The sequence below is a fragment of the Lepidochelys kempii genome, chromosome 7 (assembly GCF_965140265.1).
Source record: "Lepidochelys kempii isolate rLepKem1 chromosome 7, rLepKem1.hap2, whole genome shotgun sequence".
NCBI lineage: Eukaryota > Metazoa > Chordata > Testudines > Cheloniidae > Lepidochelys > Lepidochelys kempii.
In genome coordinates this window covers 52,556,418-52,584,289 of record NC_133262.1, presented here as the reverse complement: position 1 = coordinate 52,584,289, position 27,872 = coordinate 52,556,418, and the positions used below count along the sequence as shown (strand labels likewise).

The 27,872-nt window shown below is 44.3% G+C and overlaps 1 protein-coding gene across 7 annotated transcripts in view; it reads right to left on the bottom strand.

Annotated features, from left to right (window-relative positions):
- The window catches only part of FANCD2 (FA complementation group D2), a 188,664-nt gene that overhangs the window by 74,611 nt on the left and 86,181 nt on the right, over positions 1-27,872 (bottom strand). For all 7 annotated transcript variants that reach the window (XM_073352723.1, XM_073352724.1, XM_073352719.1 and 4 more), the window contains 3 exons: positions 26,852-26,968; positions 10,083-10,214; positions 9,825-9,943 (listed from right to left, as the gene is read on the bottom strand). In XM_073352723.1, the coding sequence (XP_073208824.1) occupies positions 9,825-9,943; positions 10,083-10,214; positions 26,852-26,968 (368 nt within the window). The remainder of the gene's footprint in view (positions 1-9,824; positions 9,944-10,082; positions 10,215-26,851; positions 26,969-27,872) is intronic.

Sequence of the window (27,872 nt, the reverse complement as noted above, 5' to 3'; positions counted from 1 at the left end):
CTTTTACGTAGAGACTGTCCAGTTTGACCAATGTACATGGCAGAGGGGCACTGCTGGCACATGATGGCATATATCACATTGGTGGATGTGCAGGTGAACGAGCCTCTGATAGTGTGGCTGATGTTATTAGGCCCTGTGATGGTGTCCCCTGAATAGATATGTGGGCACAGTTGGCAACGGGCTTTGTTGCAAGGATAAGTTCCTGGGTTAGTGGTTCTGTTGTGTGGTATGTGGTTGTTGGTGAGTATTTGCTTCAGGTTGCGGGGCTGTCTGTAGGCAAGGACTGGCCTGTCTCCCAAGATTTGTGAGAGTGTTGGGTCATCCTTTAGGATAGGTTGTAGATCCTTAATAATGTGTTGGAGGGGTTTTAGTTGGGGGCTGAAGGTGACGGCTAGTGGCGTTCTGTTATTTTCTTTGTTAGGCCTGTCCTGTAGTAGGTAACTTCTGGGAACTCTTCTGGCTCTATCAATCTGTTTCTTTACTTCTGCAGGTGGGTATTGTAGTTGTAAGAAAGCTTGACAGAGATCTTGTAGGTGTTTGTCTCTGTCTGAGGGGTTGGAGCAAATGCGGTTGTATCGCAGAGCTTGGCTGTAGACGATGGATCGTGTGGTGTGGTCAGGGTGAAAGCTGGAGGCATGCAGGTAGGAATAGCGGTCAGTAGGTTTCCGGTATAGGGTGGTGTTTATGTGACCATTGTTTATTAGCACTGTAGTGTCCAGGAAGTGGATCTCTTGTGTGGACTGCTGGACCAGGCTGAGGTTGGTGGTGGGATGGAAATTGTTGAAATCATGGTGGAATTCCTCAAGGGCTTCTTTTCCATGGGTCCAGATGATGAAGATGTCATCAATATAGCGCAAGTAGAGTAGGGGCTTTAGGGGACGAGAGCTGAGGAAGCGTTGTTCTAAATCAGCCATAAAAATGTTGGCATACTGTGGGGCCATGCGGGTACCCATAGCAGTGCCGCTGATCTGAAGGTATACATTGTCCCCAAATGTGAAGTAGTTATGGGTAAGGACAAAGTCACAAAGTTCAGCCACCAGGTTAGCCGTGACATTATCGGGGATAGTGTTCTTGACGGCTTGTAGTCCATCTTTGTGTGGAATGTTGGTGTAGAGGGCTTCTACATCCATAGTGGCCAGGATGGTGTTATCAGGAAGATCACCGATGGATTGTAGTTTCCTCAGGAAGTCAGTGGTGTCTCGAAGGTAGCTGGGAGTGCTGGTAGCGTAGGGCCTGAGGAGGGAGTCTACATAGCCAGACAATCCTGCTGTCAGGGTGCCAATGCCTGAGATGAGAGTTACCAAAAGCAACTACAGCATTTGCTCAAGAAACTTCCTGAAAAAGCACAAGATCAAATCCGCACAGACACACCCCTGGAACCCCGACCTGGGATATTCTATCTACTACCCAAGATCCATAAACCTGGAAATCCTGGGCGCCCCATCATCTCAGGCATTGGCACCCTGACAGCAGGATTGTCTGGCTATGTAGACTCCCTCCTCAGGCCCTACGCTACCAGCACTCCCAGCTACCTTCGAGACACCACTGACTTCCTGAGGAAACTACAATCCATCGGTGATCTTCCTGATAACACCATCCTGGCCACTATGGATGTAGAAGCCCTCTACACCAACATTCCACACAAAGATGGACTACAAGCCGTCAAGAACACTATCCCCGATAATGTCACGGCTAACCTGGTGGCTGAACTTTGTGACTTTGTCCTTACCCATAACTACTTCACATTTGGGGACAATGTATACCTTCAGATCAGCGGCACTGCTATGGGTACCCGCATGGCCCCACAGTATGCCAACATTTTTATGGCTGATTTAGAACAACGCTTCCTCAGCTCTCGTCCCCTAAAGCCCCTACTCTACTTGCGCTATATTGATGACATCTTCATCATCTGGACCCATGGAAAAGAAGCCCTTGAGGAATTCCACCATGATTTCAACAATTTCCATCCCACCACCAACCTCAGCCTGGTCCAGCAGTCCACACAAGAGATCCACTTCCTGGACACTACAGTGCTAATAAACAATGGTCACATAAACACCACCCTATACCGGAAACCTACTGACCGCTATTCCTACCTGCATGCCTCCAGCTTTCACCCTGACCACACCACACGATCCATCGTCTACAGCCAAGCTCTGCGATACAACCGCATTTGCTCCAACCCCTCAGACAGAGACAAACACCTACAAGATCTCTGTCAAGCTTTCTTACAACTACAATACCCACCTGCAGAAGTAAAGAAACAGATTGATAGAGCCAGAAGAGTTCCCAGAAGTTACCTACTACAGGACAGGCCTAACAAAGAAAATAACAGAACGCCACTAGCCGTCACCTTCAGCCCCCAACTAAAACCCCTCCAACACATTATTAAGGATCTACAACCTATCCTAAAGGATGACCCAACACTCTCACAAATCTTGGGAGACAGGCCAGTCCTTGCCTACAGACAGCCCTGCAACCTGAAGCAAATACTCACCAACAACCACATACCACACAACAGAACCACTAACCCAGGAACTTATCCTTGCAACAAAGCCCGTTGCCAACTGTGCCCACATATCTATTCAGGGGACACCATCACAGGGCCTAATAACATCAGCCACACTATCAGAGGCTCGTTCACCTGCACATCCACCAATGTGATATATGCCATCATGTGCCAGCAGTGCCCCTCTGCCATGTACATTGGTCAAACTGGACAGTCTCTACGTAAAAGAATAAATGGACACAAATCAGATGTCAAGAATTGTAACATTCATAAACCAGTCGGAGAACACTTCAATCTCTCTGGTCACGCGATCACAGACATGAAGGTCGCTATCTTAAAACAAAAAAACTTCAAATCCAGACTCCAGCGAGAAACTGCTGAATTGGAATTCATTTGCAAATTGCAAAAAGAAAAGGAGTACTTGTGGCACCTTAGAGACTAACCAATTTATTTGAGCATGAGCTTTCGTGAGCTACAGCTCACTTCATCAGATGTGATGAAGTGAGCTGTAGCTCACGAAAGCTCATGCTCAAATAAATTGGTTAGTCTCTAAGGTGCCACAAGTACTCCTTTTCTTTTTGCGAATACAGACTAACACGGCTGTTCCTCTGAAACCTGTCATTTGCAAATTGGATACTATTAATTTAGGCTTAAATAGAGACTTGGAGTGGCTAAGTCATTATGCAAGGTAGCCTGTTTCCTTTTGTTTTTTCCTACCCCCCCCCCCCCAGATGTTCTGTTTAACTTGGATTTTAACTTGAAGAGTGGTCAGTTTGGATGAGCTATTACCAGCAGGAGAGTGAGTTTGTGTGTGTATGGGGGTGGGGGGGATGTGAGAACCTGGATTTATGCAGGAAATAGCCCAGCTTGATTGTCATGCACATTGTGTAAAGAGTTGTCACTTTGGATGGGCTATCACCAGCAGGAGAGTGAATTTGTGTGGGGGGGTGGAGGGTGAGAAAACCTGGATTTGTGCTGGAAATCACTTTAGATAAGCTATTACCAGCAGGACAGTGGGGTGGGAATAGGTATTGTTTCATATTCTCTGTGTATATATAAAGCCTGCTGCAGTTTCCACGATATGCATCTGAGGAAGTGAGCTGTAGCTCACGAAAGCTTATGCTCTAATAAATTGGTTAGTCTCTAAGGTGCCACAAGTCCTCCTTTTCTTTTTGCGAATACAGACTAACACGGCTGCTACTCTGAAACCTGTCATTTCCAACATGGGATCTTAAATTACTGTAACCACGGTCAATCATCTATAGTTTCAATTTTTTATAGCTTGACTGAATTTACAGCAATTGTAATATAATATATAACTGTGATGGTGTCCCCCATAAGGCTTTATGGAAATATGCTTATGAATATATATGACATAACTGAAATATGTTCTATGCTACATATGACATGTAACATATCTATGTAAAGGTTATAATTTACTTAATTTATTAATTCTGTTTGTATGCATGTATTATTTTTGTATTTAAAGTTATGACTATTGGCCGTGTACTGGCTTAATTTCTAAATAACCTTAGTAGAGCATTTGGTCAGTTCCTGGAGAAAGGAATTTGCAAAGTTAAGTGCCCAATTAAGAAGCACTTAAGGAACAATGCATCTTGGAATGCTTCAATTCACATAAAAAGTTTTTTTGGAGACATTTAAGATACCATGTGGGCAACTTTCAGAGTAACAGCCGTGTTAGTCTGTATTCGCAAAAAGAAAAGGAGTACTTGTGGCACCTTAGAGACTAACCAATTTATTTGAGCATGAGCTTTCGTGAGCTACAGCTCACTTCATCAGATGCATGCCGTAGAAACTGTAGCAGACTTTATATATACACAGAGAATATGAAAAAATACCTCCTCCTACCCCACTGTCCAGCTGGTAATAGCTTATCTAAAGTGATCATCAGGTGGGCCATTTCCAGCACAAATCCAGGTTTTCTCACCCTCCACCCCCCCCCCCCCCAATTCACTCTCCTGCTGGTGATAGCCCATCCAAAGTGACAACTCTTTACACAATGTGCATGATAATAAAGTTGGGCCATTTCCTGCACAAATCCAGGTTCTCTCACCCCCTCACCCCCCTCCCAAAAACCACACACACAAACTCACTATCCTGCTGGTAATAGCTCATCCAAAGTGACCATTCTCCCTACAATGTGCATAATTAAGGTGGGCCATTTCCAGCACAAATCCAGGTTTTCTCACATCCCCCCCACCCCCATACACACACAAACTCACTGTCCTGCTGGTAATAGCTCTCCAAGTTTAAATCCAAGTTAAACCAGAACATCTGGGGGGGGTAGGAAAAAACAAGAGGAAATAGGCTACCTTGCATAATGACTTAGCCACTCCCAGCAACGGCTTTTGCCTGTAAAAGCAGTGAGTTATGCATGGACATGTGACTTTAAAACTATTTCAAAGCTGGACTTTGCATAGGAGAGAGAAGGGGGTCCCCACCCACAAGAGAAAGTTTATTTAAGCCCGTGGGAGACCCCTCCATTTTGTTTTTAGCTGGCTAAGAAGATAGCCTCTCCACCCCCACAGATACCTAAAAGAAACTGGAACAAAAAACAGCTGCACAGGTTGCAAATTACCCAGAAAGGCTGAACACTGGGCACTGTGAAAGTCTCTGTTAACTAAGAATCCCTTAAGCTAAGTGCATCCCGGTTTCAGTGAGCTGCAGAGGGGCGTGGCCAGCACAAGAACGCAGGAAAATGACTCAAAAAGAAAAGGAGTACTTGTGGCATCTTAGAGACTAACCAATTTATTTGAGCATAAGCTTTCGTGAGCTGTAGCTCAAATAAATTGGTTAGTCTCTAAGGTGCCACAAGTACTCCTTTTCTCTTTGCGAATACAGACTAACACGGCTGTTACTCTGAAACCAGGAAAAATGACTGCCAGTGAAGTAATAAACTAAAGCTGGCTAGACTGAAAGCAAAAAAAAAAAATCGACCATAAGAAACTAATAGAATTAAAGCAATTAAAAATTAATGCTGTGAAGGCAGAAACAGCCAGGGAGGAAACTGCCCACAAAAGAGCTGTGGAGGCAAAAACAGCCAGGATGGAGGCAGAAACCACCAGGGTGGAAGCTGCTCACAAGAGAGCTATAAAGACAGAAGAGGCTGCCCACGAGAGAGCTATGGAGGCCCGGAGGGAGGCCCAGCAGCATGAACTGGCTGTGATAAAGCTGAAAAGACAAATCCCTCCAGCTGCTGGCCCCACTTCCCCAAAAAGCCACAAATGGGAGCGACTGTGCCCCCAGTATGATGAATCCAGCAATGTTGCTGAATATTCCATCACCTTTGAAAAACTGTGCACCCTCCATGAGATCCCTGAAGACCACATTAATAACAAAATTAACTTGCAGAGCTCTAGACATATTCAATAAGATGCCTATTAATACTGCTTCAAACTATGGTAAATTTAAGAAACTGGTTTTGAAACAGTTACACCTGAAACCTACAGGGTTAAATTCAGGAGTCTTAAGAGGGGATCTGGATTAAGTATTATGGCTTATGCAAATAAAATGAAAGATTTGGTAGCTAAGTGGGTGAGGGCGAAAGGCATCACAAGCTTGGAGGAAATGTGTGATTTGGTTACTCAGGAACAATTCCTGAATATGTGCAGTGATAATGTAAAACAGTATTTGTGGGACAAAAAAGTGAATGCAGTGGGTGAATTAGCTGGGTTTGCAGACTCTTCCGAGCAGTCACAAGCTGCAATTAAACACAAACCACTGGCAGAGGAGTGCAGGGTTGGGGGAAAGCAGAATCACCGTTTTACCCCTGGGAAAAGGGAGGCTGGGCGTTCGCCTCCCCATTCCCCTGTTACTCGTTCCAAGTCTCCTGCACAAGCAGAGGAGCCCCAGAGGTGCTACCATTGTAAGTCCACGGAGCACCCGAGGGATAAGTGTCCCTTGCTGAGCAAAAGCAGGCAGCAAGTAACGCACAAGGCTGCTACTTCTCAAAGCCAGGCTGTGGCCTCTTTCCACACAGGATTTGTAAAGCTTGCTTCCACACAACCAAGCAATGAGCATATGCATGCTGTTAAAATCAATGGGGAAGTACTTCTTGGCTTGAGGGACAAAGGTGCTGAGATTTCTGTGATCAGGAGGGACCTGATTCAGGAGAAGGATTTATTGCCAGGTAAAATGGCAAAATGGTGGGAGTTACAAAGTCCTTGCACATTTAGCTAAAGTTCACATGCACACTAGTCATTTGCAGGCTGAACTGACTGTTGCAACAGTAGCACACAATTTTGCACCGTTTCTACTGGGGAATGATTTCTTTAATGTGGCAGAATCTGTCCCAGGGTTGGTTAGCAGTGAAAAGAAATCTTGTGCTAAAAGCCCCGGTGGGGGGTGGTGAAGTCACATGGACTGCTGGGGGAATAGAAGGGTGTCTCTTAGATTCCTCTGTAGCAGTAAAGAATGCAGCTCTCGGGGCAGGGATGGTTGTGGCCAGTTCCTGTAGCCTCAAGGCAAGTCCTGGGGCGGGGGCTGGACAAAGCCAGCTCCTGTCCTGTAATCATGGGGGGGGGGGGGGAATGTACCACCTTGTAGCAGGGGGGCCACCCCAGCCGCTGACTGCCAGAAAGTTACAGGTCAGCAGAGGGCAGGGGTCGCCCCCCTGCCCTGGGGTGCACAAAAACATGTGTCCCAAAGGTGAAATTTGGGGTCCTGGTGACCACTGCTGTGGGAACAGTCCCCAAGAACTCAGGTTGAGCTTGCTTCCAGCTACAAAGTAAAAAGGGTGGAATTTTGCTGGCAGTGAAGGGTCTGTCATAGCTGGTAGCTGTGAGCCCATGGCTGGATCAGGGTCACCTTCCCTTTTGGGGGACACAGGGGTGCCTGACCCATTGGGGAGCCCAGAGGGGGAAGCCCAGACAGAAGGAGGGGGGACCAGAAAGTCCACCCACCTTTTGTGGGGAGGATCTTTCCCAGGAGGAGGGTCTGCATTTAAAATGACAGACCCCTCTCCTGTAGATCAGGTTTTAAGGAAAAACCACGGGTCAAATCTCCTGGAGGAGGGAGTCCATCCAATTGACCTGTTGGAAACAGCAAGTGCGGTGTCCAAAGGGGTTTTACCAATCCAAGGCACTCCATAAAAAAAATGTTGTTCTTGCTACACTTGTAAAAGATAAAACGGTCTCTCCAAGACAGGAAGGAAAAATCTCTGCATGGGTAAAACTTCACAAGGGAGTGGGGTCCAGCCCAGAGAAATTCCAGAGGGAAGGGCCGAGGACAGGCATGGTTGCAGTACACCCTTTCCTTGCCAAAGCCTCAAACGCATGCCTGAATTAAAAGCCTTCTCCAAAGAGGCAGAAGAATCTGCACCAGAGTGTCTACCAGAGGGCACAGAAAACTGGGAAAATGCAACAAACACTAAACAAGGCAAACTGAGTAAACAAAGCCTGTCCACCGTAGATTTGCTGTTAATCTTGTGTCTTTTGCTAATTCATCTATGGGATAAAACGAAGGAGTTAATACTAGTGGTTAACCCTTTAAAAAGGTGGGACACACCTGATTTGTGGAAAAGATTGTTGTACATGCTAGGAATGGTGACAAAACAGCCCCACAAGCATGTTACTCTTCAGCCTATACCTGTAAACAGACTGGAGGCTTGGCACAGCAGCAAAAGCATAACAGGCCCATGCTGCTGTGTAGAACGGGAAACTGAGGCACACTGCCTCATGGCATTGGTGGCTAAATGCCAAAACACCTCCAATTTAACAGATATTGCTGTCGGCATTCTGTTAACAATATTACACCCCAACCTGTTTTCAGGCATCTGGGGACCAAAAACCCCAAAACTGGCTAGGACCCTTAGGAATAACATCATATGGTTTAAAGTGCTAAAAAGGAGTGTAACCAGAGACAAACAGGGATTTTACATGTACTGCCTCCGCCATGGACAGTGTCCAAGTCTCTGGCAGTAAGTTCAGGAGGAGGGTGTTATGGCGCCCCTCCATAAGGCTTTATGGAAATATACTTATGAATATAGATGACATAACCAGGATATGTTCTATGCTACATATGCCATGTAACATAGCTATGTAAAGGTTATAATCTACTGAATCTATTAATCCTATTTGTATGCATGTATCATTTTTGTATTCAAAGTTATGTATATTGGCCATGTACTCGCTTGATTTCTAAATAACTGTAGTAGAGCATTTGGTTAGTTCCTGGAGAAAGGATTTCGCAAAGTGAAGTGCCCAATCAAGAAGCACTTAAGGAACAATGCATCTTGGAATGCTCCAATCCACATAAGAAGTCTTCCTGGAGACATTCAAGATACCATGTGGGCAATGGCTTCTGCCTGTAAAAACTGTAAGTCATCCATGGACATGTGATTTGCCCAGGTGACTCCAGAACTCCATCTTGGAGCTGGACTTTGCATAGGAGAGAGGAGGGGGTCTCCATGCACAAGAGAAAGTCTTTTTAAGCTTGTGGAAGACCCCTCCATTTTGTCTTCAGATGGCTAAAGACAGAGCCTCTCCACTCCCAAGAAAGAAACTGGAACAAAGGACAATAACCACGGGGTGTGAGTGATTGCTGGACCCGGACTAGAAGGAGATTAGTCCGTAAAAGAAAGCTTACTGGAACTGGTGAGGTTTTGTCTGTATTCAGTTTTATTAGACATAGACTTGCAGGTTTTATTTTATTTTGCTTGGTAATTCACTTTGTTCTGTCTGTTACTACTTGAAACCACTTAAATCCTACTTTCTGTATTTAATAAAATCACTTTTTACTTATTAATTAACCCAGAGTATGTATTAATACTTGGGGGTGGGGGGGAACAGCTGTGCATATCTCTCTATCAGTGTTATAGAGGGCGAACAATTTATGAGTTTAACCTGTGTGAGCTCTCTACAGGGTAAAACAGATGTATTTAGGATTTGGACCCCACTGGGAGTTGGGCATCTGAGTGTTAAAGGCAGGAACACTTCTGTAAGCTGCTTTCAGTTAAGCCTACAGCTGTTAGGGGACGTGGTTCAGACCTGGGTCTGGGTTTGTAGCAAGCTAGCGGGTCTGGCTCAAACCAGGCAGGGCACTGAAGTCCTAAGCTGGCAGGGCAGGAAAGCAGGAGCAGAAGTAGTCTGGGCACATCAGGTGGCAGTTCCCAGGGGATTTCTAAGACCCAACCCGTCAAAATAACATTTTCTTAAAAGCCTGCATCACTGCAATTTGATGTTCTGCATGTGCTATTTGCTACATATGAGTCCTTCAGTGAAGAAGAACCCACACAAAAAGCAATAAACAGGTTTTGTTTATATACCCCTATGCACACGCCACTCCTTACACTCACCAAGCAAATAGGAGGCGAAAGACCTGCAGCAGCTGCTGATAACAAGAAGACAAAAGCTGGTGCTCCTGGATGTTCACTCGTGGTCCATCCACCACCTCCTCGTTTTCTGTAATTAGTGCCTAAAACACAGAACAAACTATTAATTAAATATTATTTCAAGAATTATCGTATGTCATTGCCCCTCCATTTCCATAAAATAAATGATATAAAACAAAAAACCCTTGAAAATTGTTAAAAATCAAGTTGCTGCCTTCTGACCTGGAAGTAATTGTGCATGTTCTCCATATGATTACACAGTGGTTTCAGCAGCTCGACTGCACACTGAGCAACTTCTTGAGATGATCTCTGACACAGATGGGAGAATCCAATGTTCCTACAGTCTTTCCCCTGCTGTGAACCCAAATATTTAAAGTCACTTCTTCATTAATAATTTATAGGAGCTCAAAGATACTATCACACCACCTGATGGAAAGAATAAAACTAACTCAGCTTGTGCAGTCCTGTTCAGTTTCACTCATTGGCAGGTACTAAGGATACAAAGCTGAAGTCCACAAAGTTTAAGATGGCCACAGCCACAGGGAGCCAGAACACCAAGTAGGAAGGAGCCAAAATGGTTGTAACATTTCTAATGCTTGAATTCTACTGGGAAAGTGAGATTGGGAAACAAATGGGGTCTTTTGTGAATACACAACATGTATGAGGTGAGAGATGCTGACAAACATGCTAAGTAACAGTGAAATGCAGAATTAGTCTGCAGGAGGACAGAGGGCATACATTAGTTATATTAATTATGGTACAATGAGATTCTCTGGTTTACATTAGGAAACAGGGTAGATTGATTTAAATCAAAAGTCAGGAAGACTCGATTTAATCATGGATTTCTACATAAAAGTGCATTCTTGTTGGTTTTTATAACCTTAATACATATTCGTCACAACTCAGAGATAGATGTAGGTTTCATTTTTAGAAGGTACATCCTATACATTTTTTAAGTGATTTTATTTTGAAAATTTTTCAGATTAGTTTTACAGCTATATCAGAAAATGAATGATTGTTTCATTATTTCATTTACCAAAGGTAATTGAAGCAGATATTTATGAAGTTATTGGGAGGTGAACTATCTCCAATTCAACAGGTTAATCATTAATATTTGGAGGATTTTCTTGCCTTGCTGTATTAGGAGCAGAACATCACCAGACAGACATTTAAATTGTTTTATTTAACTAAAACAAAGACATTATGTATTCTGGATTTTTTTCTTCGACAGAAAACATATAATATTTTAACAAAACAAGCATATGAATTTTTGAATTTAGTTGAACATTCAAGTTTTTTAAAATCAGGTTTGTTTTTGTTAAAATTGTTTTATAGTTAAATGAAATATTTTTTTAAAAAACAAAAATTAAATCAACTACGTCAGCCAGGTCAACATGAGAAACTAAAAATATTGGCTTCTGCAGCTATCTCAGTCGTCTTCACCTTCATTTTCCTGTTTGTTCATAATCTGGAAAATAAAAACAAGCTTTCCTGCTTTTTCAGGTCCCAAACGATTTCTCAATTTGGAATGAATTAGTCCAAAGGAAGAAAATATTCTTTCTACACCAGCAGAAGAAGATACTGCTGTTAAAAGTGAGATTACCACTTCAACAGTCTCTGAATCCAAGTGCTTAAGTGACTTCCACCAGTTCACTGCTGTGACTTTCTTTAAAACCTCATCAGCAAACATATATTTCTTGAACGGTTCACTCTTAGCTCTGAAGTTTATTATAGTTGGCATTATGGAGAGTTGATTGCTGGATGTCCATGTCATAGCCAATTCCTCTTCTTCAGCAGTTAAGGTGTGACCCTGGTACCGAGTATTGAGAATATTTGCAAGAAAATGAGCTGGAGATAGTGCTTGCCCCATTCATTTTTTTAATGCTAGTAATTTAACTCTGTCATTGCATATTTCTCTCTTTAAGATCTCATTCAGTTACTTCCAAATTTCAACAGCGTCAGCAATAAAACAGCAATTTCCCTGCATTTTGTCCAAGACTACAGGAATAGGCTTCAGGGTACTCAGCATGTGTTCAACATTTCTCTTAAGCCCAATACTGAGAACTTTGGCTGTGACAGTGCCATCTATTTTTTCACGATTTTGTTCACAAACTGTCATCAGATTAGGCCAGTTCTTGATATAGTGCTCAAAACAGTCCACTACTGAGTTCCATCATACATCTTGTGGGAGAGTTAGCTTGCTTCCTCCCACTTTTTTCAGAGTAGCTGCTGCAAAGTGGTTGTTACGGAAGTATTTTACAATTTCAACATTAGTCTTTATTTCTGGAACACTGAAGTCTTTGGCTAGGAGGTGCATCAAATGAGCACTGCAACTGTATGTTATTAGCTTGGAACTCTCTTCACTCTCTTCTAAATTTCTTCTTATCTTGGATATATTTGCAGCATTGTCTGTGACCAAGCTGCGTACTAGACAGTTGCATTTTTTTCCCACAGTTTATTATAGCTTTTACTGCTACTTCTTGTAAGTATTCTGCTGTGTGTGCATTTCCTGATGTATCAATTGTTTCTGTAAGGAAGACATTCCCTTCTTCTGTTATCACACAAGCACATACAACAGGATCATTGTGAACATTGCTCCACCCATCAAGACTCAGGTTAACAATTTCACCCTCTAGAGCTTTTGTACACTGCTCAATTTCTCTTTCATACATTTTATCCAGCAACCTGCCTGCGACATCTGCTCTGTTCTGTGAACTGTATCCTCGGTCTTAATGACTGAACCATGTTAATGAAGTGTGGGTTCTCAATCATACGAAAAGGAGAGTTTGTTGCATAAACAAACTGGGCAATGTTTTCATCGATTACCTCTTTTTGTAATCTGCTGGTTCTGATCACAAACTTATCTATGGTTGTTTCTGGATGATGGAGACTGTTTTTCTTTTTGCTACAGGTGATTACTGTGGCTCTGTGACATACATGATGTGACTGAAACACTATCATTGGCAGATAATTCTGAAACTATAGAAAACAATGGTGATCTTGAAGGTGGATAGTCTTCGGAATCCTGTATGTTGAGGATGGATTCTCCTAAACAAAATAAGTCAATGCAGTTATTCAATTATTATTACAATACTGCTCATTTAGTATTACTCATTGCATTCACTGACCCCCAGTACTACTGTGATGGTGCTCCCCATAAGGCTTTATGGAAATATGCTTACGAATATATATGACATAACCAGGATATGTTCTATGCTACATATGCCATGTAACATAGCTATGTAAAGGTTATGATTTACTGAATCTATTAATCCTATTTGTATGCATGTATCATTTTTGTATTCAAAGTTATGAATATTGGCCATGTACTCGCTTGATTTCTAAATAACCGTAGTAGAGCATTTGATCAGTTCCTGGAGAAAGGATTTCACAAAGTGAAGTGCCCAATCAAGAAGCACTTAAGGAACAATGCATCTTGGAATGCTCCAATCCACATAAGAAGTCTTCCTGGAGATATTCAAGATACCATGTGGGCAATGGCTTCTGCCTGTAAAAACTGTAAGTCATCCATGGACATGTGATTTGCCCAGGTGACTCCAGAACTCCATCTTGGAGCTGGACTTTGCATAGGAGAGAGGAGGGAGTCTCCATGCACAAGAGAAAGTCTTTTTAAGCTTGTGGGAGACCCCTCCATTTTGTCTTCAGATGGCTAAAGACAGAGCCTCTCCACCCCCAAGAAAGAAACTGGAACAAAGGACAATAACCACAGAGGGTGAGAGTGATTGTTGGACCCAGACTAGAAGGAGATCAGTCTGTAAAAGGAAGCTTACTGGAACTGGTGAGGTTTTGTCTGTATTCAGTTTTATTAGACACAGATTTGCAGGTTTTATTTTATTTGCTTGGTAATTCACTTTGTTCTGTCTGTTACTGCTTGAAATCACTTAAATCCTACTTTCTGTATTTAATAAAATCACTTTTTACTTATTAATTAACCCAGAGTATGTATTAATACTTGGGGGTGGGGGGGAACAGCTGTGCATATCTCTCTATCAGTGTTATAGAGGGCGAACAATTTATGAGTTTAACCTGTGTGAGCTCTCTACAGGGTAAAACAGATGTATTTAGGATTTGGACCCCACTGGGAGTTGGGTATCTGAGTGTTAAAGGCAGGAACACTTCTGTAAGCTGCTTTCAGTTAAGCCTACAGCTGTTAGGGGACGTGGTTCAGACCTGGGTCTGGGTTTGTAGCAAGCTAGCGGGTCTGGCTCAAACCAGGCAGGGCACTGAAGTCCTAAGCTGGCAGGGAAGGAAAGCAGGAGCAGAAGTAGTCTGAGCATATCAGGTGGCAGCTCCCAAGCGGGTTTCTGTGATCCAACCCGTCACAACTACTTTCAAGGAGAAATTGTAAAAGGAAGATCTGCCTATTTCAGCTATTTATTTTTTATCATAACTGCATCTAAAATGATAGTACCAGAGAGTAACAACTATATTTTTTGCTCAAACATGAGAATTCAAGAATAGTCCAGAAATAAAATAGGCAGTCCTTAAGAAAGAAATATGAAACAAAAAAGTTTACCAACCTGAAGATCCTGCATGTTCAGAAATAATCCTTTCATCATCTTCAACACAGCTTTCTCCTGAGAAGGAACACTTCTCATGATGTTGTTTCATTCTAGCTACCAGGCCTTGCATTTCTTTGTTGCACTGTTTGCATTTTGCACGCATGCCTGTCTTACCCACAGGTAGAGGAACTTCATTAAAATATTCCCAAACTGGGTCTCTTTTCCGGCCTGCTGTCATTACAGGTTTTCCCTTCTAGTGAGAGAGTGGTATGGTAGATCTCAAATCAATAAAGGCTACAATCAGAAAGACATCAAGACTTCTGGAATATGCTGCTCAAACAGTTTCACTTTTGTTTCTACTGCCTGTCCCTCCCTTCTCACATTTATCTCCAGACTTCTTCTCCTTGTCCAGATCTATTCTGACCCCAACAACCTTCTGTTCATTGAACTTTTTGAAACTTTGCACTTTTAGGGAGAGGTAAGGGATTGACTCTGTGTACACAAATTTGCAGAGGGACAATAGGGTTGAGGTCTGTTATTACCTCTAGACATTATTTATTTATTTATTTTAAAACATTTCTGCTGTTAACAAACATGTCATCTCTGGAGACACAAATCCACAGTTTGAGAGCAGCAAAACCAAATATCTCTGATGGTATCTTCTAGCCTGAGCACTGAGTCCCATTGGGTAGATAGAAAGATTAACCTAAATAATCAATTCAGAAGCCCCTGGAATCCCATAAAATTAGGTCCCTAATCCATGAATTATTGGAACTCATTTACAAAACTTTTCTTAAATATTACTTGACTATATTGTCTCATACTGTAGAATTAGAATTTATAATCCCTATTCCATGATCAGATATCTTTGAGCTATAATGTATCTTAATTAAAACTATCTTTAGATAGTTTTTTTCCTCAAAAAGCATTGTATAAAAAAAAATTCACCTAACAACAACAAATGCAAATCCTTGGATGCCAATTTCCATCTCTATTCTGGGTGATCCATTTGTTTCCAGGAGGGACTGGGTCTGTGGACCTTACTACTCAAAGAAAGGAAATTTTCAGGTAAGCATGGATGCATTTTCTTCTTCTCCTTTGTTTTAAGATCCACAGATCCATTACGATGGGATTCTCATAGCAGTGTGCCTCCAGATTAAGAAGCAGGATCATCCTTTAAATGAGGACACCCAAAACAATGTACATGATATATCAAGGAATCATAGAAGATTAGGGTTGGAAGAGACCTCAGGAGGTCATCTAGTCCAAGCCCCTGATCAAAGCAGGACCAATCCCCAACTAAATCATCCCAGCCAGGGCTTTGTCAAGCCACCCTTAAAAACCTCTAAGGATAGAGATTCCACCACTTCCCTAGGTAACCCATTCCAGTGCTTCACCACCCTCCTAGTGAAATAGTGTTTCCTAATAGCCAACCTAGACCTCCTCCACTGTAACTTGAGACCATTGCTCCTTGTTCTGTTATCTGCCACCACTGAGACCAGCCTAGCTCCATCCTCTCTGGAACCCCCCTTCAGGTAGTTGAAGGCTGCTATCAAATCCCCCCTCACTCTTTCCTTCTGCAGACAAAAGAAGCCCAGTTCCCTCAACCTCTCCTCATAAGTCATGTGCCCCAGCCCCCTAAATAAACAGGCCCATCCCTAGCAGAGGATAGTTTCAATCCATCGACCTCTGGGTTATGGGGCCAGCACACTTCCGCTGCACCATTCTGCTGGCTCTATATAAATATCTCCTCCATCTGCCCTTGGGCAATAGGCCTTGGAAAAGACTTTCGCTGAGGCATTGGCTAAGACTGGATGACAAATATGCAGAACTTGGTGAACTTATATATTAACAGCCATGTGGCCGCCCAGCAGCTCTCAATACAGGAGATATCACTACTCTACCATGGGATTTTCAGTGCTCCTAAGGCCTGGATTTTGGCCTTAACCAAAGGAGGACTATTTCTTGAATTTACTAGGGGAATGAATGTTATGACAGCTGTCAGAATTATATGTCGGAATTGGATGTACACTACTGGGTGTCATTAAGGAAAGCTCCCAGCTGCAAATAAAACATTCATCTGATTGGAAATAGGAGTCCTACTCTAATGGATAAGAAGTATAATGACACTTTCTGCAGGGGTTCAATCTGGGTAGTGCTGGAAGGAGCAGAATGAGGTTCCAGGGTCATGCTCTATGATCTTGCAGGGTTGGAGTAAGGCTGGTGCCCTAAGGAAACTGCCTTTTCTTGAACATGCAGAGAAAATTATACTAGAGAGACTTGATCTTTTTGCCTGGACACACTTATTCACCCACAATAAAGCCCTGCCGGGGGACCTCAATGCTATGTTTCACTAATTCAGCATGTTAGTTAAACTAAGGACTTTGTACCAGCCAGCAGAATGAGTTCTTTTTGTCGACTTCTCTTTGGAGTCCAGGAGAGCAATAATCACTCCACTGAAGTATTTATTTTAAATATGCCTGGCCCCGAATGGACAACTGGTTTTTGCAATAGCAGATCTCCTCTGTGAAACAGATATCTAAAGATCCAATGCTACGTTAATCAGGCCTGAGAACCATTGCCTCTACAGCCAGAAAGGCAATAATGGTATCACTGCCACCATCTTGTTCCTATGTTTGATATTGTACTGGGGAGCAGTGGAAAAGGTGGGAAGACATAGAGCACGGACCATGCGAGAGGTCATTCACCACCTCACATCCTGGCTCACAACACAGAGGGGCTACAGGGCCCCTGTAAAAGATTCTGATAAAAGATTCATCTGAAAGGATATAGTAGCCATCAGGAGGCCTACTCTAATGGCTGTTTCCAGATGCAAAGAAGTCGATCACCAGTCCACCAAATTGACTTATAACAAATGAACTATTTCTGGATATAGGAACCACTTTGCTAATCCAACTTCTGCCATGTAAGTCTTCGAGGATGTCGCTGCATCCCAGTGCCATTGATCAGAGATTTTCGGAAGCAGTGCCTGGTCGGGCGTGTGTAATAGCTCTCTTGCAGCCCTTCACAGCAGCCTATGTGAGGATGCTGTGACATCAAGATTGCTTTGAAATGGTGGATCTATAGAACCATAGTTATACTAACTCTATTGTGTAGCAGTGAAATGTGGGTTCTGAGGGAGACTGAATATTGAATTGACATTTTTGATTCTTGTCTTTGTGGGCCGCTCCATATCAAGTGGCAGCACAAGATCAGAAACACGGCTGTTTGAAGCCGAAACCGGCAACCACCTCCTTCAGCACTGGTTCAGTTTTGGTGGCTTTCCTGGTATGGACCTGTTGTTAGAATGGAAGACCAATAAATTCCGAAGTGTGTGTACCTGGGAATGCCGCCATATGGCCAGCAATCACATAGGCACCAAAAACTTTGGTGACAGGAGAAGATCATAGAATCATAGAATAACAGAGTTGGAAAGGATCTCTGGAGGCCATCTAGTCCAACCCCCTGCCCAGAGCAGGACCAATCCCAACTAAATCATCCCAGCCAGGGCTTTGTCAAGCCTGACCTTAAAAACTTCTAAGGAAGGGGATTCCACCACCTCCCTAGGTAATGCATTCCAGTGTTTCACTACCCTCCTAGTGAAAAAGTTTTTCCTAATATCCAGCCTAAACCTCCCCCACTGCAACATGAGACCATTACTCCTTGTCCTGTCATCTGCTATCACTGAGAATAGTTTAGATCCATCGTTTTTGGATCCACCTCTCAGGTAGTTGAAAGCAGCTATCAAATCCCCCCTCATTCTTCTCTTCCGCAGACTAAATAATCCCAGTTCCCTCAGCCTCTCCTCATAACTCATGTGTTCCAGTCCCCTAATCATTTTTGTTGCCCTTTGCTGGACTCTCTCCAATTTATCCACATCCTTCTTGTAGTGTGGGGCCCAAAACTGGACACAATACTCCAGATGAGGCCTCACCAATGTCAAATAGAGGGGAACAATCACGTCCCTCGATCTGCTGGCAATGCCCATACTTATACAGCCCAAAATGCCATTGGCCTTCTTGGCAACAAGGGCACACTGTTGACTCATATCCAGCCTCTCGTCCACTGTCACCCCTAGGTCCTTCTCTGCAGAACTGCTGCCTAGCCGTTCGGTCCCTAGTCTGTAGCGGTGCATTGGATTCTTCTGTCCTAAGTGCAGGACTCTGCACTTGTCCTTGTTGAACCTCATCAGATTTCTTTTTGGCTCAATCCTCTAATTTGTCTAGGGCCCTCTGTATCCTATCCTACCCTCCAGCATTTCTACCTCTCCTCCCAGTTTAGTGTCATCTGCATAACTTGCTGAGGGTGCAATCCACACCATCCTCCAGATCATTTATGAAGATATTGAAGAAAACCGGCCCCAGGACTGACCCTTGGGGCACTCTACTTGATACCAGCTGCCAACTAGACATGGAGCCATTGATCATTACCCGTTGAGCCCAACAATCTAGCCAACTTTCTACCCACATTGTAGTGCATCCATCCAGCCCATACTTTAACTTGCTGACAAGAATACTGTGGGAGACCGTGTCAAAAGCTTTGCTAAAGTTGAGGAATAACACATCCACTGCTTTCTCTTCATCCACAGAACCAGTTATCTCATCATAGAAGGCAATTAGATTAGTCAGGCATGACTTGCCCTTGGTGAATCCATGCTGACTGTTCCTGATCACTTTCCTCTCCTCTAAGTGCTTCAGAATTGATTCCTTGAGGACATGCTCCATGATTTTTCCAGGGACTGAGGTGAGGCTGACTGGCCTGTAGTTTCCAGGATCATCCTTCTTCCCTTTTTTAAAGATGGGCACTACATTAGCCTTTTTCCAATCTTCCGGGACTTCCCCCGATCGCCATGAGTTTTCAAAGATAATGGCCAATGGCTCTGCAATCATATCCGCCAATTCCTTCAGCACTGTCGGATGCAACGCATCCGGCCCCATGGACTTGTGCACGTCCAGTTTTTCTAAATAGTCCCGAACCACTTCTTCCTTCACAGAGGGCTAGCCACCTCCTTCCCATGCTGTGCTGCCCAATGCAGTAGTCTGGAAGCTGACCTTGTTCGTGAAGACAGAGGCAAAAAAAGCATTGAGTACATTAGCTTTTTCCACATCACAGTAATGGACATAAATTGAATATACAGGCAAGAGCACCTCAAGGACCAACCCAGAGATCAATCTGAGTGGGCACCTGAACTGCAAGGAGGCCGTGTCCCTTTGGTAATTGCCATGATGGTGTTGATGATGATAGGTAGACAGACAGACAGACAGCCCTTTTGCTCTAAAACAGAGAGAGTGGCACCAATCAAGGGCCTAACTCCAGACAGGACTGACTGAGAGACTGACCGATAGCCGAGGCAAGAGAGAACAGCTACTGACCCTGCACTTTGTCTAGCTATTACTTGCAAAGAGGTACTTTCTCTGGCTGTGCTTCACAGCCTTGTCTTATGATGTGAATTCCTTTCTATAGTTTTTGGCAGGAATCAGGATGGTAAGTCAACTTTTCTGATGACTCTTCTAACCGGAGAGAAGCCTTTAGGCTGTGGGTTTTTTGCCTTGCAAGGGATCATACCTACAGTACTGTTCACCCATGTTAGCATTACTAGTGACAGCCTGCAAGGCAAGTTGGGGTGTCAGATGACAGATCATATTTGTTTATTTTTGTTGTTCTGATACCACTGAGAGATTTCATGGAGTCAGGTGATGCCTGCGTGGACTTAGCTGCCTGCGAAGAGCCTGGATAATGATGAGGCTACTCTTTCAGGTAAGCATCTCTCCCAGTTAGGAACACCAAGGAAAATAGCCACATTTATCTGTGTCAGGTTAAATATGACTGGCGCACACCGAAGAACTTTCTGGCTTTAAAAAACGGACTAGAAATGAGTGGTGGGCCAAGAGGCCCCTCACTGCTTGCCAGTTCTTTCACATTTGGGCTGCTGTCTCTCTTGTCACACCACAGCGATCAGTGCAGGGGAGGAAGGAGAGGTGGTGGGGAGATATGTCAATCTGCAACAGAAGTTTGGAGCAATAACCAGGACATTAGGGCCTGGCGACCCTCAGCTGGGGAAGACAGACTGATGCTTTTCCAATCTTTGAGGTGTGGCAGGAAATCCCCATCCCTCTCTCCCACCTTCCCAGGGTGCAGCTATAGCTTGACTAGGGCAGCTGCAGACCTCCGCAATGCAGTTTCACACACTCACTGTACTCTTGCCTGACAGAATCTAACCTCTTTGTCTGGTGGTTTTTTAAATATATTTTACTATGTAATTCAGTGACTCTGATGTGGCTTCCCTCCCCTGAGTAGGAAGAATGCTTTGGATGGGGGCATGAAGAGAGGAATCAGCACTTGGGGGAGGGATAGCTCAGTGGTTTGAGCATTGGCCTGCTAAACCCAGGGTTGTGAGTTCAATCCTTGAGGGGGCCATTTAGGGATCTGGGACAAAAACTGGGGATTGGCCCTGCTTTGAGCAGGGGTTGGACTAGATGACCTCCTGAGGTCCCTTCCAACCCTGATATTCTAGGTCTATAAACTGGTCTTTTCTACATGGATCTGCCCTGCTGCATGCCATGAAGGTGAGACGGGCAACCAGGTGCTGAGGATTATGTGCCATGCTGCATTCCAGGAAGGAGAGCAGGAAAAAGAGCACTAATTTTATTATTCATTTATTTCCCTTTTAAGAGTTTGCCCCCATAATCCTGTTTCAGTGGGGTCATGAACTTGGGCTCAGAGATTGCTCTGAAAATATTTCCAGTGGCTACTGATCTCCCTGTCCTGAAAGAGGCCAGGCCTATTTGTCTCCCCTCGCCAGCTGGAGCCCTTCTGGGTCCCTCAAGGAAAGTGCTGGTCTGAGGCTCAAGAATGGGCTGCCCTGAAACTCCCCTCTCTGGGCCAGGTGAGGCTGTGTTCCTCAGGAGGTCCCAGTCTGGGGTGTAGGAATCTCCTGGGTGGTGGGGGCTGTTATAAAAGTGGCACTATGGGAAGGGAGCTGGGCCCAAAGCCTCTTACCACACTCTCTGCTGTTGGCAGTGTCCGTATTGTGTCCAGTGCCCTCTATCTATGACCGGTGGGGAAGCGGAGGGGAAGAGATGGATGAACTCTGCAGTCAGAGGCAGAGCTGCTGGTGAGGGCTATAGGGACTACAGTGTGATCTTCCATCTGGTGCACTGTCCTGCTGTCTTCACTTCCCCCATGAAGGTGCGGGAGAGGGAGCCATCTGATCTGGAGCCAGTTCTTTTCCAACCCTGCCTGTGTCCTTTCCTGTCTGGGGAGGTGGGTTGAGGTGAGCCTGTCTGGCCCTGGCTGCTCCTTGCCCAATAGAGCCATCCTCTCCAATCCTGTCTGCCTCCTCTCCTGCTTGAGGAAAGGGTCAGAGGTGACCTTGCCCATTCTGGGCTGCGAGGGAAATTGCATCCTGCCCACAGAACTGGCTGAGTTCCCCGCTCAATAAGGTGAAAGCAGGAGACATGGATCCTTCCTTTGGCGTCTGGATGTTCTCAGTGAAGCCTGTGGGCACGAACCACTGAAAATACCTCCAAAGGTAGAAGAGCTGAGGGGACAATCTCCCCAAAGAGTAAATGCAGCTCTGGGACGTGGCTGGGAATTAGACAACATGTTAGTTTAAAATTTTAAAATGAAGTTTGGAATTTCCCTCTGAAAGGGTCTGCAGAGGGAAGGTTAGGGGAGCCGCCGGTGATGCAGTAGACCAGTGGTTCTCAACCAGGTGTAAGCGTACCCCTGGGAGCACACAGAGGTCTTCCAGGGGCTACATCAACTCATCTAGATATTTGCCTGGTTTTACAACAGGCTATGTAAAAAGAACTAGCGAAGTCAGTACAAACTAAAATTTTATACAATGACTTGTTTATATTGCTCTATAGAATATACACTGAAATGTAAGTACAATATTTATATTCCAATTGATTTATTTTATAATTATATGGTAAAAATGAGAAAGTAAGCAACTGTTTAGCAATAGTGTGCTGTGTCACGTTTATGTTTTTGTGTCTGATTTTATAAACAAGTAGTTTTTAAGTCAGGTGAAACTTGGGGGTACACAAGACAAAATCAGATTCCTGAAAGGGGTACAGTAGTCTGGAAGGGTTAAGAGACACTGCAGCAGGCAAAGAACCCAGGAAGGAACTTCAGGGGATGGGGTATTCCCACTGAGTGACTGACAGGTCTGGTTTTGTCCCCAAGCTGCAAATAGTTGCAAGCAGGCCAATGTACCATTATAACAGACCTGTGGACCACAGCACAAAGAAGAACATACAGGAGTAGATGATTACAGCCCCTTCTGGCCTTAAAAAAGTAGGAATTCTTGAATGAATATGTCGCTAACTCTCTCTGTGTCAAAAATGCACGAGGTGCAGAAGTAAGGTTGTTTTGGTAATTTGGGCGGGGTTACTTGGGAAGAGTTAAGGGTGCTTAGGGCACATTTTATTTTTTAAGTTTAAAAATGAAATGAGAGTTTCCTCGATTTCCACTATACATTTTTTTTAATTCCAGCATTCATTTATAGTTGTCTTTCTTGCAGTTACAGTCCTGGTAAGTTTTTCTCATCTAAATTGCAGTTTCAGAAATAAAACGACTCCTGGAATTTCTTTGTTATTATAGACAGGTATTTACACATTTGTTGGACATAAACAAACACATGTCAATGGGATCTGCTAGTTACTAAGCACTTTTGAGACTCAGATCAGAGCTCTAGGTGAACATGGACTCAGAAAGCTAACTTTAGACACCTGTGTCACAAATGGAGCTGATATGTAACAAGATTATGAATAAGGCTACGATTCTGTGACGGAGGTCATGAAAGTAATGGAATCCATTACTTCCAGAGACCTCCGTGACTTCAGCCCGCAGTGCCTGGGAGCTGCAGAGTCCCCCTGCTACCCATCGTGGTTAGGAACTGTGCCCGCCCCACCCTCCCGAGCTCCAAGCCACCACGGGCAGCGGGGCACCCCCGCAGCTCCTTACCACTGCAGGCAGTGGGGCCCGTGGGAGCTCCGAACCACTGTGGGCAGCAGGGTCCCCTGAAGCTCTGACCCACCACGAGCAGCATGGGTGCCCTACTGCTCCCGGTCTCTGGGCAGTGGATGTGCCCTGGAGCTCTGAGCTGCTGTGGGCGGTGGGTGCCCCCTCAGTTCCTGGCTGCCACAGGAAGCGGAGCCCCTGGGAACTCCGAGCCTCTGCAGGTGGTGGAGGGACCCCCGTAGCTCCTGGCCATCATGGGTGGTGGGGGACCCCCACAGCTCCTAGCTGCTGTGGGTGGCAGTGGCCCCCAGAGCTCCTAGCCATGGGTAGCGGAGGGACCCTCAGCTCTCACCAAGGGCTCCCCGAGGGCCGTGTAGTGACCCCGCAGCTCCCAATTTTGTCATGCATATTTTTAGTAAAAGTCATGGATCGGTCATGGGCTTCCCTGAATTTTTCTTTATTGCCTGTGACCTGTCCATGACTTTTACTAAAAATATGTGTGAAAAAATCTTAGCCTTAATTATGAATACTGGAAGCATTGTTATGTATTAATCAATGACTACTGATGTAATAATGATAGGGGAAGTCATTGGGTCATAGGACTTTCCTTTCCTGTGCTGTGAAAAGAATAGGGAGGCAAGGCAACACAATGGCTTCCCATATAAGAACATCCAGATATACACTAGAAAGACAACAGGGTACAGCTGTTAGGGTCAAAGATCCTACGTCTTGCCTCCAATATGCTGTAAACTTGTTTTTGCAATGCTGGAGCCTACCAGATAAAAGGGCTACAAACAGTTAAAGCGTGTGTTGATTTTTACGAAGGTGAGGGGACTTGTCAGAAGCCATCTAGGGGGACAGGCTGACAAAGAAAGAGAGGCTCTATGGAGGAGTCTAAAGGAATTTAATCTTCCCAGAGCCAGGGATTGGCAACTCTTGTGGAAAAGCAAGCATTGCATTTAGGGGGGGTTTATTGTTTTTAAGATATGTTTTCTCTGAAAAGCTTTTGTTCTAAATAAATGTTGCTATCTGATTGCTGATTACCACTGTCCAGAGTCCTGGTGGGAACAGAACTGTAGGCTCGGAGTCCAACTATTCATATAAAATGATAGGGTGTAAATTAGCTGTTACCACAGAAGAAAGAGATCTTGGCGTCATTGGGGAAAGTTCTCTGAAAACATCCACTTAATGTGTAGCGGCAGTAAAAAAAGCAAACAATGTTGGAAATCATTAAGAAAGGGACAGATAATAAGACAGAAAATAGCATATTGCCTCTATATAAATCCACAGTATGCCCACATCTTGAATACTGTGTGCAGATGTGGTCCCCCCTTCTCAAAAAAGATATATTGGAATTGAAAAAAATTCCAAATAAATCCATTAGTCTTTAAGGTGCCACCAGACTCCTTGTTGCTTTTATTAGAATTGGAAAAGGTTCAGAAAAGGGCAACAAAAATGAATAGGGGTATGGAACAGCTTCCGTATGAGGGGAGATTAAGACTGGGATTTTTCAGCTTGGAAAAGAGACGACTAAGGGGAGATATGATAGAGGTCTATATAATCATGACTGGTGTGGAGAAAGTACATAACACTTCCTTATTTACTCCTTCTCATAACACAAGAACTAGGGGTCACCAAATGAAATTAATAGGCAGCAGGTTTAAAACAAAAAAAAGGAAGTATTTTTTCACACAACACACAGTCAGTCTGTGAAACTCTGCCAGAGGATGTTGTGAAGGCCAAGACTATAACAGGGTTAAAAAAAAAATTAGCTCTATCAATGGCTATTAGCCAAGACGGGCAGAGATGGTGTCCCTAGCCTCTGTTTGCCAGAGGCTGGGAATGGGCGACAAGAGAATGTGACAATGGTCTGTCTGGCCAGAGCTCTGGGATCTTTGTGACAAGGTGGAGGAAAGGGGACAAGTCTACAACCTGGAAGGCCAAGGGGTGGGACAAAAGAATGAATTCAAAAGTGTAAAGTTTTCTTATTATTTCTCGATAATACAAGCCTCTGTGAAGCAGGGATTCCTTCTGCCAAACAGTTCTGGAATAGGGAAGGATGGAGGCTGGTTTGGCATGCCTCCAGAAACTATTTACTGGAGAAGAGACTCCAGTAGAGACCTATGGGGAGGACTCACTTCCTGCTTGAATCTTTCTTGCTTCCTTACAAAAGGAAATTTTCCTCCAAACAGAAGCCACTGCTCCAGCAAACAACTTATTATTATTTGTTCTATGGTAGAGTCTAGAGGCCCCAGCTGATACTATGGCCCATTGTGCTAGGCGCTGTACAAAATGTAGTGCCTCAGACCCTGTCCCAAAGAGCTTACAGACTAAACAAAGGTTGGGAGAAAGGAAGGATTATTAGCCCCATGTGACAGATGGAGAGGCAAGTCACAGAGGGATGATGTCCCATGCCGGACTGGAAACTGAACCTAGCTCTTCTAAGTCTCAACCCAGTGCCTGAGTCTCAGCACAAGGCCAGTCTGCCTCTCCAAAGACGGTGCTACAGCTGGTAAACAGAAGAAAGGCACAATGGAAAAGGAGTGTAGTTTTCAATCTCGTCATACTCCAAAACAACTGGACTCAAAACTTCCAACAACAAAATATTCACCCTCAGGCAGACCTGAAAAATATCAGCCCTAAAAGATGCAAGTCTGAGATAGTTATGAGAATGTACAAAGGGAAATGCTCAGGCAGCCTCGACTTGGGGTGTCACTAACCCTTCTAAGTAACATAGCTCAGCACATCCTGATGAATGGCACCCCCAGGCAGGTGGGCTGGAGCAGCAGGCACATTCCAGGGAAAAGCCAGCTCCCCACACCAGAGCAACTTTGTAGCCAGCAGGGCAGACACAGAAGCAGCCTCAGCAGGTTCTGAGGCAGGGACCTAGGGACACTGCCATGAATGATGCTCCAAGTCCTTTTCACCCCGTCCCTCACAGTCTAGTCACCTCAGGTTCACTCCAGCTGCCCTTCATCCTTTCCTCCCCTCCCTCTTCTTCTGCACCCCTTCCCATCTATGTCCTCTCTCCACTCCTGTGTCTTTCTGTTTAGCAAATCCCCTGCTAACAAAACTTAAACCACAACATTAAAAACAAAAAACAATTAAAAACGGCAGCACTCTAATGCCCTTTGCTGCCCAGCCCTCGGCTCACACTGCTGGCAGGTTCTATCCCTTTTCCCTACCCTGTGTCAGTCTTGCTATTTAGATTGTAAGCTTTTGGGGCAGGGACTGTCTACTGCTCTGTTTGTACACTGCCCAGTACAATTGGCTCTGACCTTAGCCATTTCCTAGGCACTACTGTAATAAGCCTAAGTATATGGGAAGCTCTTTCCAATTCAGCCCTGTGTAGAGAGCATACATAAGGCCAATGCACCACTGGTATCCCCAGCTTCAATCTAGCACAGATGCCTTCTTCAGGCTGTCTACCTGAGGGTGAATTTCACTCTCCGTGCCTCTAGCTAGTAAACACTTTGCCCCACCTCTCCCTTTTGTACATACCTTTAAGAAAGGGGCTCTCTTTGCAGCGGGTGGCATCAGTATGTGCTCCAGCTTTTGGCAAAGATCATCCAGAAGGAACACAAGCTCTGCTGGCCCTAACTGTACAATTTCTCTGGCCTAAAATTTCAAGGAAGAAAATAGTTCAGTATGTTCATCTCCATTAACCATCCTCAAAAGTAGGCACACAGGATCTTGGGTTATACATAGGATGGATTACCTAAACTTGGTAATTTAGGGTAACACTGATCCCCAAAATTCCCCATTACACATTGGACATCTGTGGCAGCTATATGCTGTGTGTATATAGGACCAACTGAACAGGACCAACTGACCTGGCATATCTCCAAGAGACAGTCTAAGAAGTTTAAGGCCTATGAATTCTTACCCTGAATCTGTTTGGAAAGACCTGGAAGTAATTTAATCAAACTCATGCTACAGGACTACCCAATGCATGCTGGGCTCTTGTCTGAACTTTGTTTTGAGACTCCTGTCAATTCCCTCATTTTTCAGCTAAGATGGTTTGCTTTAGAAGAGCTAATGGAAAACTGTGGAAGGATGGCTGTGAACAGCCTCGGACTTTTCCATGGACTGAGAAATATAAATCCCAGTGACACAAAATCAACTCTGTTTGTCTTTACTCTGGTCAGTTTTTGTGTATGTCCTTTTCTATGCCTTCTTTTATTTTTCAATCCAAGTTATGGGTGTTGGGCCTATCAAACCTCAAGGTCCTGGTTTCTCAGGTATTACCATAATACCCTAACTGGTCCAGGACTTGGTTCTGCCTACTCATCTGATGTTGGTTACTGCACTGCAGATGAGGGGCAAAACTCCATGCAGCAGTGGGAATGCACCTCCAGTCCCGTCTTTCCCATCTGCCCTTTCATGGACATGATACTTTGCCTGCCCAAGGAAAGAGTCTTCTCTCTTTTTCTTCTCATGTGCCCTGTCTGTGTGTGTCCTGTCTGGTTGGGAAAGTGACTGGAGTGAACATGATGTTCTGACAGTAGCTGAGAATGGTTTG